Here is a 15947-nt window from a genome sequence, read left to right as displayed (position 1 = left end):
TATTGTGTGACCTGTCGATCAACGTGTTGATGTGTAATGTCATAGACCGATGTTGACCTCCAGACCGATTTCCATGTTCTTGTCAAACGAATAGCTGTCACAATGGTAATGGACGAAAAGAATATGATCTAAGCGCCATAAAAAAACATTACTCTGAGACATTTGTGAAAGTGTGTGGAAATATGCAAGACCACGAGAACGTAACGCGATATTGCTCATTTCAACACTGAAGAACCGTGTCCTTTGAAGTTCAAAAGAATGTAACGACCCCGTAAACCTTTGATTATCCGTGTGATAAACGAATTTGCACGTTCGTGTCGAGGGAACAGACGCCACAGCAACAACGAAAAAACCAACGCGACGTAAGCTCCATTAAAAATCATCACCCTAGTAAAGGTATGTTTGTAGCAAAAAAATGCGAGGGGTCACAAGAATTTTAATGAATGTAACATTGACCACTTCAACACCGGGGAATTATATCCTTTGAAGTTCAAAAGAATAATGAAAAAAATGTAACAACCCACGAATCTTTGATTGTCCATGTGATAAACGAGTAACCAGTACCTTTAAAGCTAACATGCAATTTTTTTGTCGATCAGTTTGATTTAAGTAAACCGGTCACCAACAGTCACAGATAAGCGAACCCACGCAGACTTAGATGTGCCAAAGAATTTGTTGAGTTAAAATATCCCAAAAATGTCGTTTGTTAAGTCACGATCCAACGTAGTCGACGAGTTAGCTTGATTCGAGCAAAACCCGATCGCCAACAGTCACAGATAAGCGAACCCACGCAGACTTAGATGTGCTAAGGAATTCGTTGAGTTAAAATATCCCAAAAATGTCGTTTGCTAAGTCACGATCCAGAGCAAAACCCGATCACCAACAGTCACAGATAAGCGAACCCACGCAGACTTAGATGTGCTAAAACATGTGCCGAGGTGAAATATCCCAAAAATGTCATTTGTTAAGTCACGATCCAGCATAGCCGATGACTTGTATTCTGACCAAAGCGAAAAGATGCGTCGGAGTAAAAACTAGTCACGACCCAACACAGCTAAATGAGTTGTGTTCTGACCATGACACAGCAAGTGTATGTTTTGAAGATGAAAAATGCCCTAACCCCAACCCTAAACCTAACCTCTGAGACAATCGATGGTCGTTTTAATATTCGTGTGTTCTCTCTGTAAAAAAAGGATACATCTTTCAGACTGGTTCATACGAGCCGCTGCGTTTAAATCTAGTGTAGATTTTACTCAAAGAGAGCGAACAGTTCTATCATATCGTATTACGTTATCGTGTTCGAAAACTGGAACAATAATAAAATCAACGCAATGTGTTTGCGTGTTCAAATTTCGACGTTGCTTGTTTACAGGTCATTTTTATTGTGTCACAATGACAAGGTCGATCAAGGTGTTTGCGTGTTCGACTATCAACGTCGCTCGTTCTGAAGGGAGACTCCGAGACCTTCAGATTTGGGTCGCGGTTTTACAACTAAATCACCTATAAACGATAGTAGACTCTCGTGGTGTATGATGTATATTAAAAGCGACGATAGCCTCTTGCAGGGAACCATGTCTGTTCAAGACCGGTGCTCTATCTGCCTAAAGACAGAATGGGGCTTACCGGTCTCAAATTTAACGGGATTACCGGTTCACGAAAATTGTGCAATCATGTCACAAGGAGAGAAAGCGGCACCGTTGGACAAAGTTGCTGTCGTATTGGATCTCGAATCTTTTTTTGTCGACGGGAAACATAATCCTCGGGAACTTGGTTGGGTAGACCACAGGGGGGTTTCTGGAAACGTGAAATTTAAAATGCCCTGCAAGTTTGACGAGTTATCCGATAAGGGAGTCAGGGTGGCTTAGTGGTTATCTATCTGGCCTCCCATCTGGCCTCCCACCACTGCGAGCCGGGGCTCAATTCTGGCCTCGGCCAGCAGGTGGGCTGAGTTTCAGTCGATCTCAACCTGACTCGAGGGTTTTTCTCCGGGTACTCCGGTTTTCCTCCCTCATCAAAATCGACTCACAGCTAATTGACATCTAGCTGTGGTGCTGTGCTCCGACATCAAACATGGACTGTATAGCGGCAGCCAGAGGCGCCTTTGTATGCTTTCAGCCCGATGTCGTGAGCCGCGCCCTTCGCAATTCAGTCCTCGACTGCAAGTAAGGGTGATTAGCACTAGGATATATATATATAGCAAGGACAAACGAACTGCTTTGTTTGTGATTAGAAAGGTCACCGGGCTCCCTTTCGAGAACAACCCAGTGGAACAAGCCCTCGATGGAGACGAGCTTGGAACAGTAATACTCGCTTTATACCAAAATTCAAAGACACAACGGAAAGATCTCGTGGCTTTCAAGGGCGGTCACATAGAGAGAAACTTTGAACATTCCTTCTATAGACATAGGAGAACATGGGTGCCCTAACTATGTCGATATCCTAAAAGCGGGTCACCAGCCAAAACGGAATTGCAGACAACATGCAGTAGGAAGCCATTTTCACTGCGCGACAGAGGAATGTTATGCTTTTTTCAAGTGGATAAAACAGTAACTAGAGGAGCGTAAACACAAGAGTAGATTAAAAAAACGAACCACATAAACAATTAAAAGTATTCATCTGTATGTTTCGTTGCCTATTTAATAAACGTACACGATTATTACACGACAGTAAAAAATCTATTATCTGAACTCTTTCTGTTTTATGTTTTCTGTCTAATGTGGTCAAATTCGGCTCGAATCAACATTCTATCGTCTTTAACATATCTTACTGCAGATAAAACTGTTAATTTCATCGTAAATTTCCCACATGTAAAAATATTTGCAAACGTGCGGACGAGTCCCGAAGCTCGGACACTGCGCCAAAGGTCCGATATGGTCTGTTTCATGTCGGACATTTCACTATTTCGGGCCTGTTCTGACGTTCGAAAAGCTTTGACCATGTCAGACAAGTGAGCAATCATCACACTGTGGACATGTTCATTTACATCTACCCTAAGGCCAGTGAACTCGCAGCCAACCATGTTAAACGGACACTTGATTTGAATAGCAGGACATTCATTTTCAAAATGTTCATCCACTTTACATTTCGGTATATTACTTTGACCGCAATTCACAATTTAGTGGGATAGTATGTACATTCCTTGTCGTAGTGGACTTGCAGATACTTCCACTTTACTTTTATCGTGCAAAATCTGCAAGCTGTTATCCTTTCGATGCAATGTTCCGTGACGTGAGTTGAGATCTCTCTTTTGGCCATGTTCATTCCACAATCATTCGGACAATCTCTAAGAACAAATTCACACTCCGACAGATGAGTTTGTAGTTCACCGAGGCGGCCTTTCCATGTACAGCCTGTCATTGTCTTGTAGCGACAGAAGACTTGGCGATCCATCATCATTTTGTTGACAAAATTATCAACATGTAGTTGCGATTCGTTTATGGGCTGTTGATCATTAGGACAGAACAACCCAGATGTATTCAAAGAACGCATTATACAATTGCAACAAAATCGGTGACCACATGGGGTTTGCACGGCATTTCGTAAACCAAACAAACAGATCGAGCATTCATAATCACGCTCTAATGGTGGATCGAAATTCTCGTCATATCCTTCGTTATCATCATCGACGACAGGACCCATTGTTTTGGCAAGGTCTCAAAACTCGTATTTCGTACCTACATATAGCAGAGAGCGGTTATCGCCACATTTCGATTTTCGTCTGACACTGTTTCCTTTAATTTACCAACATTTGAACGATGTTATTTAAAAACTATTTATGTCAATTTAACCAGATCACCTTCGATAGCCCTCTTGGGTTATTTTTTTCGTTTCGAGACCATCGCATCCATAACGTTAGAAAGAATTAACATTAAACGAGTGTTGTTTTAATATCGTGTGATGAAACACACAGATTTGCTTCTTTTTAATCGAATTTATTGATATGCCAACTAATGCTGTTGCGCTAGTTTGTTTCCCAGTTTCGACAAATTTTTTATTTTTCTTTTGAGATCTTCGTTTTCAAAATCTCTGTCCCAAGAGAAAAATAGAGCGTTTTCTCGAGGCTAGTTCCAACGAATCTTTATTTTTTTCCTCTGCGTGTCTCTGTTAGTTACCTTCCAAAAATATTGGTCAAAAAAGTTACAACCGGTGATTCCACAGAGTACACCTAAAATTATTCATAAAGGTCAACCATGGTTCGTAGCATACTCTTAGCTTTTTTGCAGAGGTAATTTTTAAAGTTGTGTAACATTAACCAATAAGACATGCGTCGAAAACCAAACATTGTCGTGTCGTCATTCGTTAACATGGTACATTCGTAAAACGGCCAATTTGGGATCTGTCGTGTTTTTTTTTTGGAGGGGGAGGGGGGGGGGTCCTACGTTTTTGGGGCGAAAAAAAGCTATTGCGTTCGAGAACAAACATTACTCGTGATGTCATGGTTATTACATCATATTCTTTTCGGGTTCTGAGATGTTTTGGGGGGTCTTTTGTTTAGGCTACATTTTGCGTTGGAAGCACAAATATTTTTCGTGATATCATCCGCGTCAAAGAGCAAAGATATCCATGACGTAACATGCCTTATCGCACACGACATAGTACGAGGGCCAATTTTGGCTTCGCCGTGGTTTACTATAGTAGTCCGGGTTTAGCTATGACACACAAACTTGGCCACCAATGATTTCGTTATATCATCCGTGTTAAAGAGCAAAGATGTTTACGACGTAATATGCCTTATGGCATGACATTCGTAGGAGGGGCACTTTTGGCTCTCGGTGTCGTGGTTTACTCTGATAATCCGTAGAGTTATGGAATGCGATGGGTATTGGAATGTGATGGGTGTTGGAATGTGATGGGTGTTGGAATGTAATGGTTATTGGAATTCGTGGGCTTAGCAAAAGTATTTTTTAAAGATAGGCTACGTTTTGCATTGGAAGCACAAATATTCTTCGTGATATCATCCGCGTCAAAGAGCAAAGATATCCATGACGTAACATGCCTCATCGCATACGACATAGTACGAGGGCCAATTTTGGCTCCGTCGTGGTTTGCTTTAGTAGTCCGGGTTTAGCTATGACATACAAACTCGGCCACCAATGATTTTCGTGTTTGCATATATGACGTATACTCGTGATTCTACATGCAATCGAGACTCAAGGTCATTTGGTTGGCTATAAAAACGGAATACGGTTGAGCTAGAATCAAACCACTGAGAAAGCTACGACTCAGAAGAATTTGAGAGAACCTAAGAGAAGTCAAGAGAACTCAAGAAATGGCCCTTTCTAAGGAGAAACAAGAAGACTTTCCACCGCAGGTAACGGAAAACTGTGCATGTTTGGCAATGAGATGTCGCGACGCCGACCAGATGTCAGATTTGTATAGAGTATTTTTTCTGCATAGAATCGAGAGCATCACGAAGCGAGTGAAATTGTTGGTGAAGTGCCTGTGCGAGTATCACTCTACTTCTTCGTTTATGTACTATATCTTCAGCAGATTGACAACCCCCGATGCTTCGAACAAGAACCTATTAATGAAGTTCATGCTTACCCTGGGAGGCTCGAGTGTGAATCTTTCGGCGTTCAATTTGAACATCGCAAGTTCGTCTGAATTATCTTTTTTTAAAAACTGTACGTTGCCAGCAAACATTCCAGAATTTGCAAGCGAATCCGTGTTGTCGAGACCGTGTCAAGTCATACTGAAAGAATCACAATCAGAAAGGATCTACGCCTCTTGGGAAAAGACCATGCTGAAACTGCACGAATCTTTAAACGTCCAAGTTTTAACAGACCAGGCATTGATGAGAGCAATGCTAGCCTGTAAGATTTTGACTCTTCTTGAATTGAAAAACGGGAGTAAAGCATTCAAAATTAGCGAGAGAGGAAGGTTGTTATTGGATGAAGTGTTTCCTTGTAAACTTGAAACCACGAAAGCCTGGCCGGCAAGTGCTATGTGCCTGTATGTATTCTTTGAATGGATACAACGGAACGATGTAGTTCAGACAGGTGTGGACTGCTCAAAACTTTGGATATCGTTTGCAGGGAGTGAAGATTAATTCGCCCGAAAGTATAATAATCACGATGGTGTCTCTAAAGACGCACGACGTAAACAATTACCGGTGCCGGTACGACCACGAACGGTGCGGATTTGTATTACCCGTGGGCCGTGGTGGAGTGTTAATCGGAACACCTGTGTTGATGAAAATAATGATGTTGTGTTCGATGGCCTATGTATATGTCCATTACAGCAATAGCGGCAATTTAGATCGAGATTCGTTGATCGCTTGTATGCTATATCATTTGATAACAAACACCTCGTTAGGATCGAAGAAAGTGCCTTTACACAGAGTCGACAGTCTGTTGGAGAAACATTTATCTACAGCGAGAACCATGGACGTAACCACTGTCGTTATACCTTTATCTGCATCTGATTATCGCACACCGGAAGGGACTCACAAGAATAGGAAAAAGAAATTGGCGTGCAAGGTCGCGAAGCCCACTGAACAACAAGACATTAAGTCCTTTGTGAGGACTTGTCAAAATTGTGAAGATAAATTCAGGAAAACGAAATGCGACACTACAATGCACGTCAAACGTAGTTGGGACACCTGTCCAATAATCATGTATTCCAAGTAAAGTTGGCTTTTTGGGGTCACAATTGGAGCGTACCACCCCCCTCCCCCCCAAACAATGTTGGAAGATGCAGATAAACAGTATTTTTGTTGAAATCTGTGTTGTAGTGTCAAATCTCAACATTGCTTGGGGGGGAGGGGGTGGTGGGAGATTATTTCAGTAGTATCTCGCTAAGTGTCCCAACACTTTTGACCTGCATTGTCTGAAAACGACTAGTTGGGAAAAAGTGCTGTTAACGTGGTCAAGGGATACCAAGTTTCTGGCATAACTATAATACGGAATTTGCGACGGTAATAAACGATGTTTGGCGTGACCAAACGAGTGTACGAATGCGCGCGGACGGCGTTCTAGTGAAATTTTGACTAGTGTGACGTTATGTATATGCATTCGAAATGACTTAAAACTGCGCTGTTTATTGGAAAACGTTTGGAGTGTTAGTTCTGTCAATGTTTTAGCGTGAAAAGAAGTGGAATATGGTTTTCACAAAACAAATACTAGCATCGAAGAGAGCATTAGCGTGGTATTTAGACAAATACAGTCACTATTCGTATCGACAAATCGCACAAGATTGTGGAATTTCAAAATCGAGTGTACAGAGAATATGCAGTGGAGAACTTCCCGGAACTGTTAAAGAGTCTTCAACTTCCACGAGAACCGGGAGACCAAGACAACTAAGCCAACGGGATCTGAGATTACTGCTCCGTACAATGAAACAATTACGGAAAAGGAATGTCCACGTGACAGTCAAGGGGTTAGTGGAGGAGAGTGGCCTTAATTTTGATAGAGCGAGTAGAAGAACATATTGTCGATATTTAAATGAGCTCGGGTACTCATACTTTTCAGCTAGGAGAAAGGGGATTCTGCTTGAAAACGATAAAAAGTTGCGCGTGAAATTTGATCGTAAAATGAAGCGGGAGGTGGCAAGAAATTCTGAATTCTGGACTAACGAAGTTTCGTTTTATTTGGATGGTGTATCTTTCGTGCATAAGTATAATCCACAGAGCGGCGCAGCCTCGAACAGATCAAGGGTATGGCGTAGGAAAGACGAAGGCCTTGAGGTAACCGCGAAGGGTTCGAAAGAGTTGGCCGGAGGGAGAAGATTGCATGTTGTGGTGGCGATAGCATACGGGAAAGGAGTTATTCTAAAAGTGCCGTACGAAAAAATGACCGGTGATTTTTTTTGAAACTTCATAAGGGAACATTTCAACATTACGTTTGCGCAAGCTGGTCCCAAAACAAATGGAAGACGTTTATTTGTTATGGATAACGACCCGTCGCAAACAAGCAGGTTAGCTAGGGATGCGTTAGAAGAGATAGAGGCTGAATTTCATGAAATCCCTCCGCGTTCACCGGACCTAAATCCTATCGAGAACATATTTCATCTTATAAAGAGATATTTAGAATCCGAAGCAATATCTAGAAATATCACAAGGGAGTCGTTTGAGGAATTTCAAGCTAGAGTTTTAAGAGCTTTTGATTGTATTTGTACTGAAACTATAGATAACACAATTGCCAGTTTGAACAAAAGGATAGAAGCTATCCTTGCCTCTAAAGGCGGTAGAACCAAATATTAATCACGCAATGCGGAACTGTGAAAACTGAACATGCTTTATTATTTACACTTCAGTATATTCTGTGAATTTCTAAAGCGTGTAAAGTGTAACTTCATTTTCATGCTATCTGAGGAAAATGCTTGTGTAAATTGTAATTGTCACTTTGTAAAACTCGTGACAACGAGAAGTTTATCACATGCGTGACATTTGCATTTTGTTGACGTAAAGAACTGAACATTACTCACTACAATACTCACTTTAAATAGTGGAGATTTATGCAAATTGAAAACGTATTTGACATTAAATGAACACAAATTTAGAAAGTATGTATGTTTTCTTTAGTTTGAAGAAACTATTTCTTTCATTATATGAGTTATTGCGCATTTTCAACTCAGTACTCAGTAAAAGCACAAGAAAAGAAAGCTATTAATTAGCTCTTCATATAAAACATTCAATTTACTGAGTAATGTTGTAAACTCTATTCAGACACGTTCCTTTGGAGCGCATTATACAACAATTGTTTTTATATACTCAACAAGAGTAGCCGGCCATAGTTTATTTTTAAACACTGTTCTTCATTGATGCGAAATGAATGCAAACGTTACTGAGTATTGTCGCGAGCATCATGTCGCCGTCAGTCAGCAATGTAAACATTGCTAGAATTCTCTAGAATGAATCGTGCAAAACAATGTCCACAGGGCGCGATTTCTCGCTGTTCACTCTGTGAAATGGGCTTCCAGAACCGGAAAAAAGACCATCTAATGTCCATCATCTTTGTGTTTGTCTGATCTATTGCACCGGCTCTAATGGAAACAATCGGGGCATCCGATGTAGCAAAAAAAGGCGTGTCACGCGTTAGTTCAATATCTCTTAAACAAAAGTTCTTTGGTGCGGGTAAATGGATTGTATCGCCCTCTAGCGCCTGGAGAAGATCAGCCCACGCGATTATTGTTGGATTCCACCGAAAGTCATTCAAAAGAATGACTTCTGCTTGTTCCGCGCCAACCCATGCGAAGGAGCCCGTTGCTGGATTACAGAACGTGTTATAAATTATTTTCAATGGCGATAACATAAAAGTCTTTCCAGAATTGGCAGTTCCATACAAATAAATATTCCGGAATTTTCCTCGACCTTTAGACAGGGCTGTATAAATCGCATTGCAGAAAACCGAGGGGATTATTCCTTGGTTGTCGAGAACCTCATTTGCCGCCACAAACCACCTTCCTTCGCAACCGTCCACGCATGGCGCATCTTTAGATTCTTGTAAGAGCTGTATTCGCGATTTCTTCAGGCGAAGACACTGCTCTTCAGCGTGAGAAAATTCTTTCGCTAATGATAATGCTTCATCCACCGCTTTATTCCCGCGGTTTGCTATAAACTCGGCCAGACAGCGTTTTCCTTCTCGTTCTTGAACCATCGCCAAACATACAAGCTCCAGCCTTGTGGATATTGACTTCTGTTGAATTAGTTTACAAACGTCAAAAACACTTAGCCGTGGATCTTTGATCTTTCTTTGCTTCGATACCCCGCCTAGTTTGCGTTTTCTTTTGTTAGAAGCGATTGCATTTTCCGTTCGAGGACAAGTAGTTAAGTCTGGATGACCCACAGAATGAACCGCTTCGAGGTCTGATTTCGTGACATACTTGTAGGCGCTGTAATATGTATTGTGGCGGTCACTGAAATGAACTTCGATGTGGAATTTTTGGCTCAAGTATCTCTTTACTTGTAGCCATCTACCTCTCTTCTTCAGTTTTACCGCCATGTGAAAATGGTACTTGTTGAGATCGCCATCGGCATCGGTAGTGGCATGACCCTCCATGCTTACCACCCAGTGAGAGATTTCAATGTTAAAGCTATTCCATGCCTCTATTATCGCTTCGCCAAACGTCTCTCTACGGAACTTTTCAGTGTCTGCGCGACTGTACGTTATAATGTAAACAACTCTCTGGCTTTCTGAAGCCTCCATTTTCTCATTGAGGACAACACTCTAAAGAGCTTTCAGAGCCGCGCGCTCACAGTATAACACGATTTCTATGTAAACAACAGACCTTGTGGGCAGCGGATGGCATATCCGATTTAATAAACAAAACACCACGTTTTGAACTCTTTGAAAGTGAAATAAAGCTCATCGTTTCTTAAGCGTTACAACAGTGTGAACATGCAAGTTGTTATTTTTTACCCCGACTCACTGACCTGCATGGTATTCATTTGTCTATCTTTTTCCTGATATACACCTGTTGCGCCTTTCCCTTATCCATACTCTAATATGACAATACGAAAAGTGCGGCAATTGAAATTCCTTGTATATTGTTCACAAATATGTTCTTCTTGCTTACCAAACAAGAGTTCTCATAAGAAGCCCCGCTTTTCATCGACCAATAGGCCACAAACCTGATCTCTTTCAAATACTCACTTTCAGACAATGCAGGTCAAAAGTAGTTGGGACACCTGTCCAATAATCATGTATTCCAAGTAAAGTTGGCTTTTTGGGGTCACAATTGGAGCGTACCACCCCCCTCCCCCCCAAACAATGTTGGAAGATGCAGATAAACAGTATTTTTGTTGAAATCTGTGTTGTAGTGTCAAATCTCAACATTGCTTGGGGGGGAGGGGGTGGTGGGAGATTATTTCAGTAGTATCTCGCTAAGTGTCCCAACACTTTTGACCTGCATTGTCTGAAAACGACTAGTTGGGAAAAAGTGCTGTTAACGTGGTCAAGGGATACCAAGTTTCTGGCATAACTATAATACGGAATTTGCGACGGTAATAAACGATGTTTGGCGTGACCAAACGAGTGTACGAATGCGCGCGGACGGCGTTCTAGTGAAATTTTGACTAGTGTGACGTTATGTATATGCATTCGAAATGACTTAAAACTGCGCTGTTTATTGGAAAACGTTTGGAGTGTTAGTTCTGTCAATGTTTTAGCGTGAAAAGAAGTGGAATATGGTTTTCACAAAACAAATACTAGCATCGAAGAGAGCATTAGCGTGGTATTTAGACAAATACAGTCACTATTCGTATCGACAAATCGCACAAGATTGTGGAATTTCAAAATCGAGTGTACAGAGAATATGCAGTGGAGAACTTCCCGGAACTGTTAAAGAGTCTTCAACTTCCACGAGAACCGGGAGACCAAGACAACTAAGCCAACGGGATCTGAGATTACTGCTCCGTACAATGAAACAATTACGGAAAAGGAATGTCCACGTGACAGTCAAGGGGTTAGTGGAGGAGAGTGGCCTTAATTTTGATAGAGCGAGTAGAAGAACATATTCTCGATATTTAAATGAGCTCGGGTACTCATACTTTTCAGCTAGGAGAAAGGGGATTCTGCTTGAAAACGATAAAAAGTTGCGCGTGAAATTTGATCGTAAAATGAAGCGGGAGGTGGCAAGAAATTCTGAATTCTGGACTAACGAAGTTTCGTTTTATTTGGATGGTGTATCTTTCGTGCATAAGTATAATCCACAGAGCGGCGCAGCCTCGAACAGATCAAGGGTATGGCGTAGGAAAGACGAAGACCTTGAGGTAACCGCGAAGGGTTCGAAAGAGTTGGCCGGAGGGAGAAGATTGCATGTTGTGGTGGCGATAGCATACGGGAAAGGAGTTATTCTAAAAGTGCCGTACGAAAAAATGACCGGTGATTTTTTTTTGAAACTTCATAAGGGAACATTTCAACATTATGTTTGCGCAAGCTGGTCCCAAAACAAATGGAAGACGTTTATTTGTTATGGATAACGACCCGTCGCAAACAAGCAGGTTAGCTAGGGATGCGTTAGAAGAGATAGAGGCTGAATTTCATGAAATCCCTCCGCGTTCACCGGACCTAAATCCTATCGAGAACATATTTCATCTTGTAAAGAGATATTTAGAATCCGAAGCAATATCTAGAAATATCACAAGGGAGTCGTTTGAGGAATTTCAAGCTAGAGTTTTAAGAGCTTTTGATTGTATTTGTACTGAAACTATAGATAACACAATTGCCAGTTTGAACAAAAGGATAGAAGCTATCCTTGCCTCTAAAGGCGGTAGAACCAAATATTAATCACGCAATGCGGAACTGTGAAAACTGAACATGCTTTATTATTTACACTTCAGTATATTCTGTGAATTTCTAAAGCGTGTAAAGTGTAACTTCATTTTCATGCTATCTGAGGAAAATGCTTGTGTAAATTGTAATTGTCACTTTGTAAAACTCGTGACAACGAGAAGTTTATCACATGCGTGACATTTGCATTTTGTTGACGTAAAGAACTGAACATTACTCACTACAATACTCACTTTAAATAGTGGAGATTTATGCAAATTGAAAACGTATTTGACATTAAATGAACACAAATTTAGAAAGTATGTATGTTTTCTTTAGTTTGAAGAAACTATTTCTTTCATTATATGAGTTATTGCGCATTTTCAACTCAGTACTCAGTAAAAGCACAAGAAAAGAAAGCTATTAATTAGCTCTTCATATAAAACATTCAATTTACTGAGTAATGTTGTAAACTCTATTCAGACACGTTCCTTTGGAGCGCATTATACAACAATTGTTTTTATATACTCAACAAGAGTAGCCGGCCATAGTTTATTTTTAAACACTGTTCTTCATTGATGCGAAATGAATGCAAACGTTACTGAGTATTGTCGCGAGCATCATGTCGCCGTCAGTCAGCAATGTAAACATTGCTAGAATTCTCTAGAATGAATCGTGCAAAACAATGTCCACAGGGCGCGATTTCTCGCTGTTCACTCTGTGAAATGGGCTTCCAGAACCGGAAAAAAGACCATCTAATGTCCATCATCTTTGTGTTTGTCTGATCTATTGCACCGGCTCTAATGGAAACAATCGGGGCATCCGATGTAGCAAAAAAAGGCGTGTCACGCGTTAGTTCAATATCTCTTAAACAAAAGTTCTTTGGTGTGGGTAAATGGATTGTATCGCCTTCTAGCGCCTGGAGAAGATCAGCCCACGCGATTATTGTTGGATTCCACCGAAAGTCATTCAAAAGAATGACTTCTGCTTGTTCCGCGCCAACCCATGCGAAGGAGCCCGTTGCTGGATTACAGAACGTGTTATAAATTATTTTCAATGGCGATAACATAAAAGTCTTTCCAGAATTGGCAGTTCCATACAAATAAATATTCCGGAATTTTCCTCGACCTTTAGACAGGGCTGTATAAATCGCATTGCAGAAAACCGAGGGGATTATTCCTTGGTTGTCGAGAACCTCATTTGCCGCCACAAACCACCTTCCTTCGCAACCGTCCACGCATGGCGCATCTTTAGATTCTTGTAAGAGCTGTATTCGCGATTTCTTCAGGCGAAGACACTGCTCTTCAGCGTGAGAAAATTCTTTCGCTAATGATAATGCTTCATCCACCGCTTTATTCCCGCGGTTTGCTATAAACTCGGCCAGACAGCGTTTTCCTTCTCGTTCTTGAACCATCGCCAAACATACAAGCTCCAGCCTTGTGGATATTGACTTCTGTTGAATTAGTTTACAAACGTCAAAAACACTTAGCCGTGGATCTTTGATCTTTCTTTGCTTCGATACCCCGCCTAGTTTGCGTTTTCTTTTGTTAGAAGCGATTGCATTTTCCGTTCGAGGACAAGTAGTTAAGTCTGGATGACCCACAGAATGAACCGCTTCGAGGTCTGATTTCGTGACATACTTGTAGGCGCTGTAATATGTATTGTGGCGGTCACTGAAATGAACTTCGATGTGGAATTTTTGGCTCAAGTATCTCTTTACTTGTAGCCATCTACCTCTCTTCTTCAGTTTTACCGCCATGTGAAAATGGTACTTGTTGAGATCGCCATCGGCATCGGTAGTGGCATGACCCTCCATGCTTACCACCCAGTGAGAGATTTCAATGTTAAAGCTATTCCATGCCTCTATTATCGCTTCGCCAAACGTCTCTCTACGGAACTTTTCAGTGTCTGCGCGACTGTACGTTATAATGTAAACAACTCTCTGGCTTTCTGAAGCCTCCATTTTCTCATTGAGGACAACACTCTAAAGAGCTTTCAGAGCCGCGCGCTCACAGTATAACACGATTTCTATGTAAACAACAGACCTTGTGGGCAGCGGATGGCATATCCGATTTAATAAACAAAACACCACGTTTTGAACTCTTTGAAAGTGAAATAAAGCTCATCGTTTCTTAAGCGTTACAACAGTGTGAACATGCAAGTTGTTATTTTTGACTCCGACGCACTGACCTGCATGGTATTCATTTGTCTATCTTTTTCCTGATATACACCTGTTGCGCCTTTCCCTTATCCATACTCTAATATGACAATACGAAAAGTGCGGCAATTGAAATTCCTTGTATATTGTTCACAAATATGTTCTTCTTGCTTACCAAACAAGAGTTCTCATAAGAAGCCCCGCTTTTCATCGACCAATAGGCCACAAACCTGATCTCTTTCAAATACTCACTTTCAGACAATGCAGGTCAAAAGTAGTTGGGACACCTGTCCAATAATCATGTATTCCAAGTAAAGTTGGCTTTTTGGGGTCACAATTGGAGCGTACCACCCCCCTCCCCCCCAAACAATGTTGGAAGATGCAGATAAACAGTATTTTTGTTGAAATCTGTGTTGTAGTGTCAAATCTCAACATTGCTTGGGGGGGAGGGGGTGGTGGGAGATTATTTCAGTAGTATCTCGCTAAGTGTCCCAACACTTTTGACCTGCATTGTAGTTTTACTGAAACGTGTGATGCTGTAGTCGAGAAACTACTAAAAAAGGGGGCTAAAGATTTTAAACTTTGTATAAGCGATATCCCCATGGGCATGGGAACGAGGCAGAAATCAGACTAGGATGAATCGGAGGAATGTCCCCCGGCAGTAGGGGACAAGAGAAAGTTGTTCGTGATCTGTAGCGATGACGAAGATGATGGTGATCTCCTTGCAACAGATTCGTCGCACCCGGTTTTTTCACAAAAGAAAATGCCGATCACGACCGGTAAAACCGCGTCAAAGGACCTGATCGTTGTCAAGAAGCACAAACCAGACAGTGAGTACGAAAATGAAAGTGACAGTGACAACAGAGAAAGTGAAAGCGAGAATGCTTGCATTGAACTGAGCGACTGTAGCGGAGCTGAAAGTGTTTGCGATAGCGAAGGAGACAAAGAACCAGTTCCGCTAACAACGCGATCTCAGAACAGGCTATCACCCCTCAACTCGCCAAACAAATCGTTGCGAGTACAAGTTTCCCCGATGAAGGTATCACCAAATCGTCGTAAGCCCAGAAAGGACCAAAAAATCCAAAACACGGCGGCCGACTCGAATGAATGGCAATTAACGTCACCAAACAGATGCGTTCAGCCACGACTACTTCGTGGTGAGAAAAACTCGGCGAGTGATTTGAAATCAACAACGCAAGACCGATCTTCCATTTCTGATCGAGATGAAGAAATGTCGGATGTGGAGGCTGGGACCGAGTCATACTCGGTGGGTGTATGTGAGCAGCGCGTTCCGGCTTTGCATTCTAAGTCCACAGACGACTTAACAATCGAAAGCACGGTGGCTGATTCGAATGAGCGGCATTCGCCATTACCAACAGCACAAAGTACAGTGGGTGATTCGAATTCACCAATACAAGATTGTAACCGAGACAAAGAAATGTCGGACGAAGAGACTGGGGGCGAGTCATGCGAGATGCGTAAAGATGAAGAGCGTAACGCGATTTTATCGATTAAACTACCCGAACCAGACCACTTTGCTTCGAATGATGTCGAAGACATATTCAACGCCAGCCCATATT

At 41.7% G+C, this 15947-nt stretch overlaps 1 protein-coding gene across 1 annotated transcript; it reads right to left on the bottom strand.

The window, feature by feature from the left end:
• Positions 1-2698: 2698 nt before the first annotated feature.
• On the bottom strand, positions 2699-3639 carry LOC138034012 (TNF receptor-associated factor 6-like). The gene is made up of 2 exons (XM_068881775.1): positions 3135-3639; positions 2699-3075 (listed from the first exon to the last, which is right to left on the bottom strand). Exons 1-2 carry the CDS (start codon positions 3637-3639, stop codon positions 2699-2701), a joined length of 882 nt encoding a protein of 293 aa, XP_068737876.1.
• Between the last annotated feature and the right edge of the window lie 12308 nt (positions 3640-15947).

This window comes from Montipora capricornis, chromosome 2 (assembly GCF_036669925.1).
Source record: "Montipora capricornis isolate CH-2021 chromosome 2, ASM3666992v2, whole genome shotgun sequence".
Lineage (NCBI taxonomy): Eukaryota > Metazoa > Cnidaria > Anthozoa > Scleractinia > Acroporidae > Montipora > Montipora capricornis.
This window is presented reverse-complemented; position numbering and strand designations above follow the sequence as displayed.

Coding starts and splice junctions, on each gene's coding strand:
- LOC138034012 (XM_068881775.1), bottom strand. CDS start 3,639: ATGGGTCCTGTCGTCGATGATGATAACGAAGGATATGACGAGAATTTC. Junction 3,076..3,134: donor AGTCCACTACGACAAGGAAT/GTACATACTATC, acceptor CGAAATGTAAAG/TGGATGAACATTTTGAAAAT.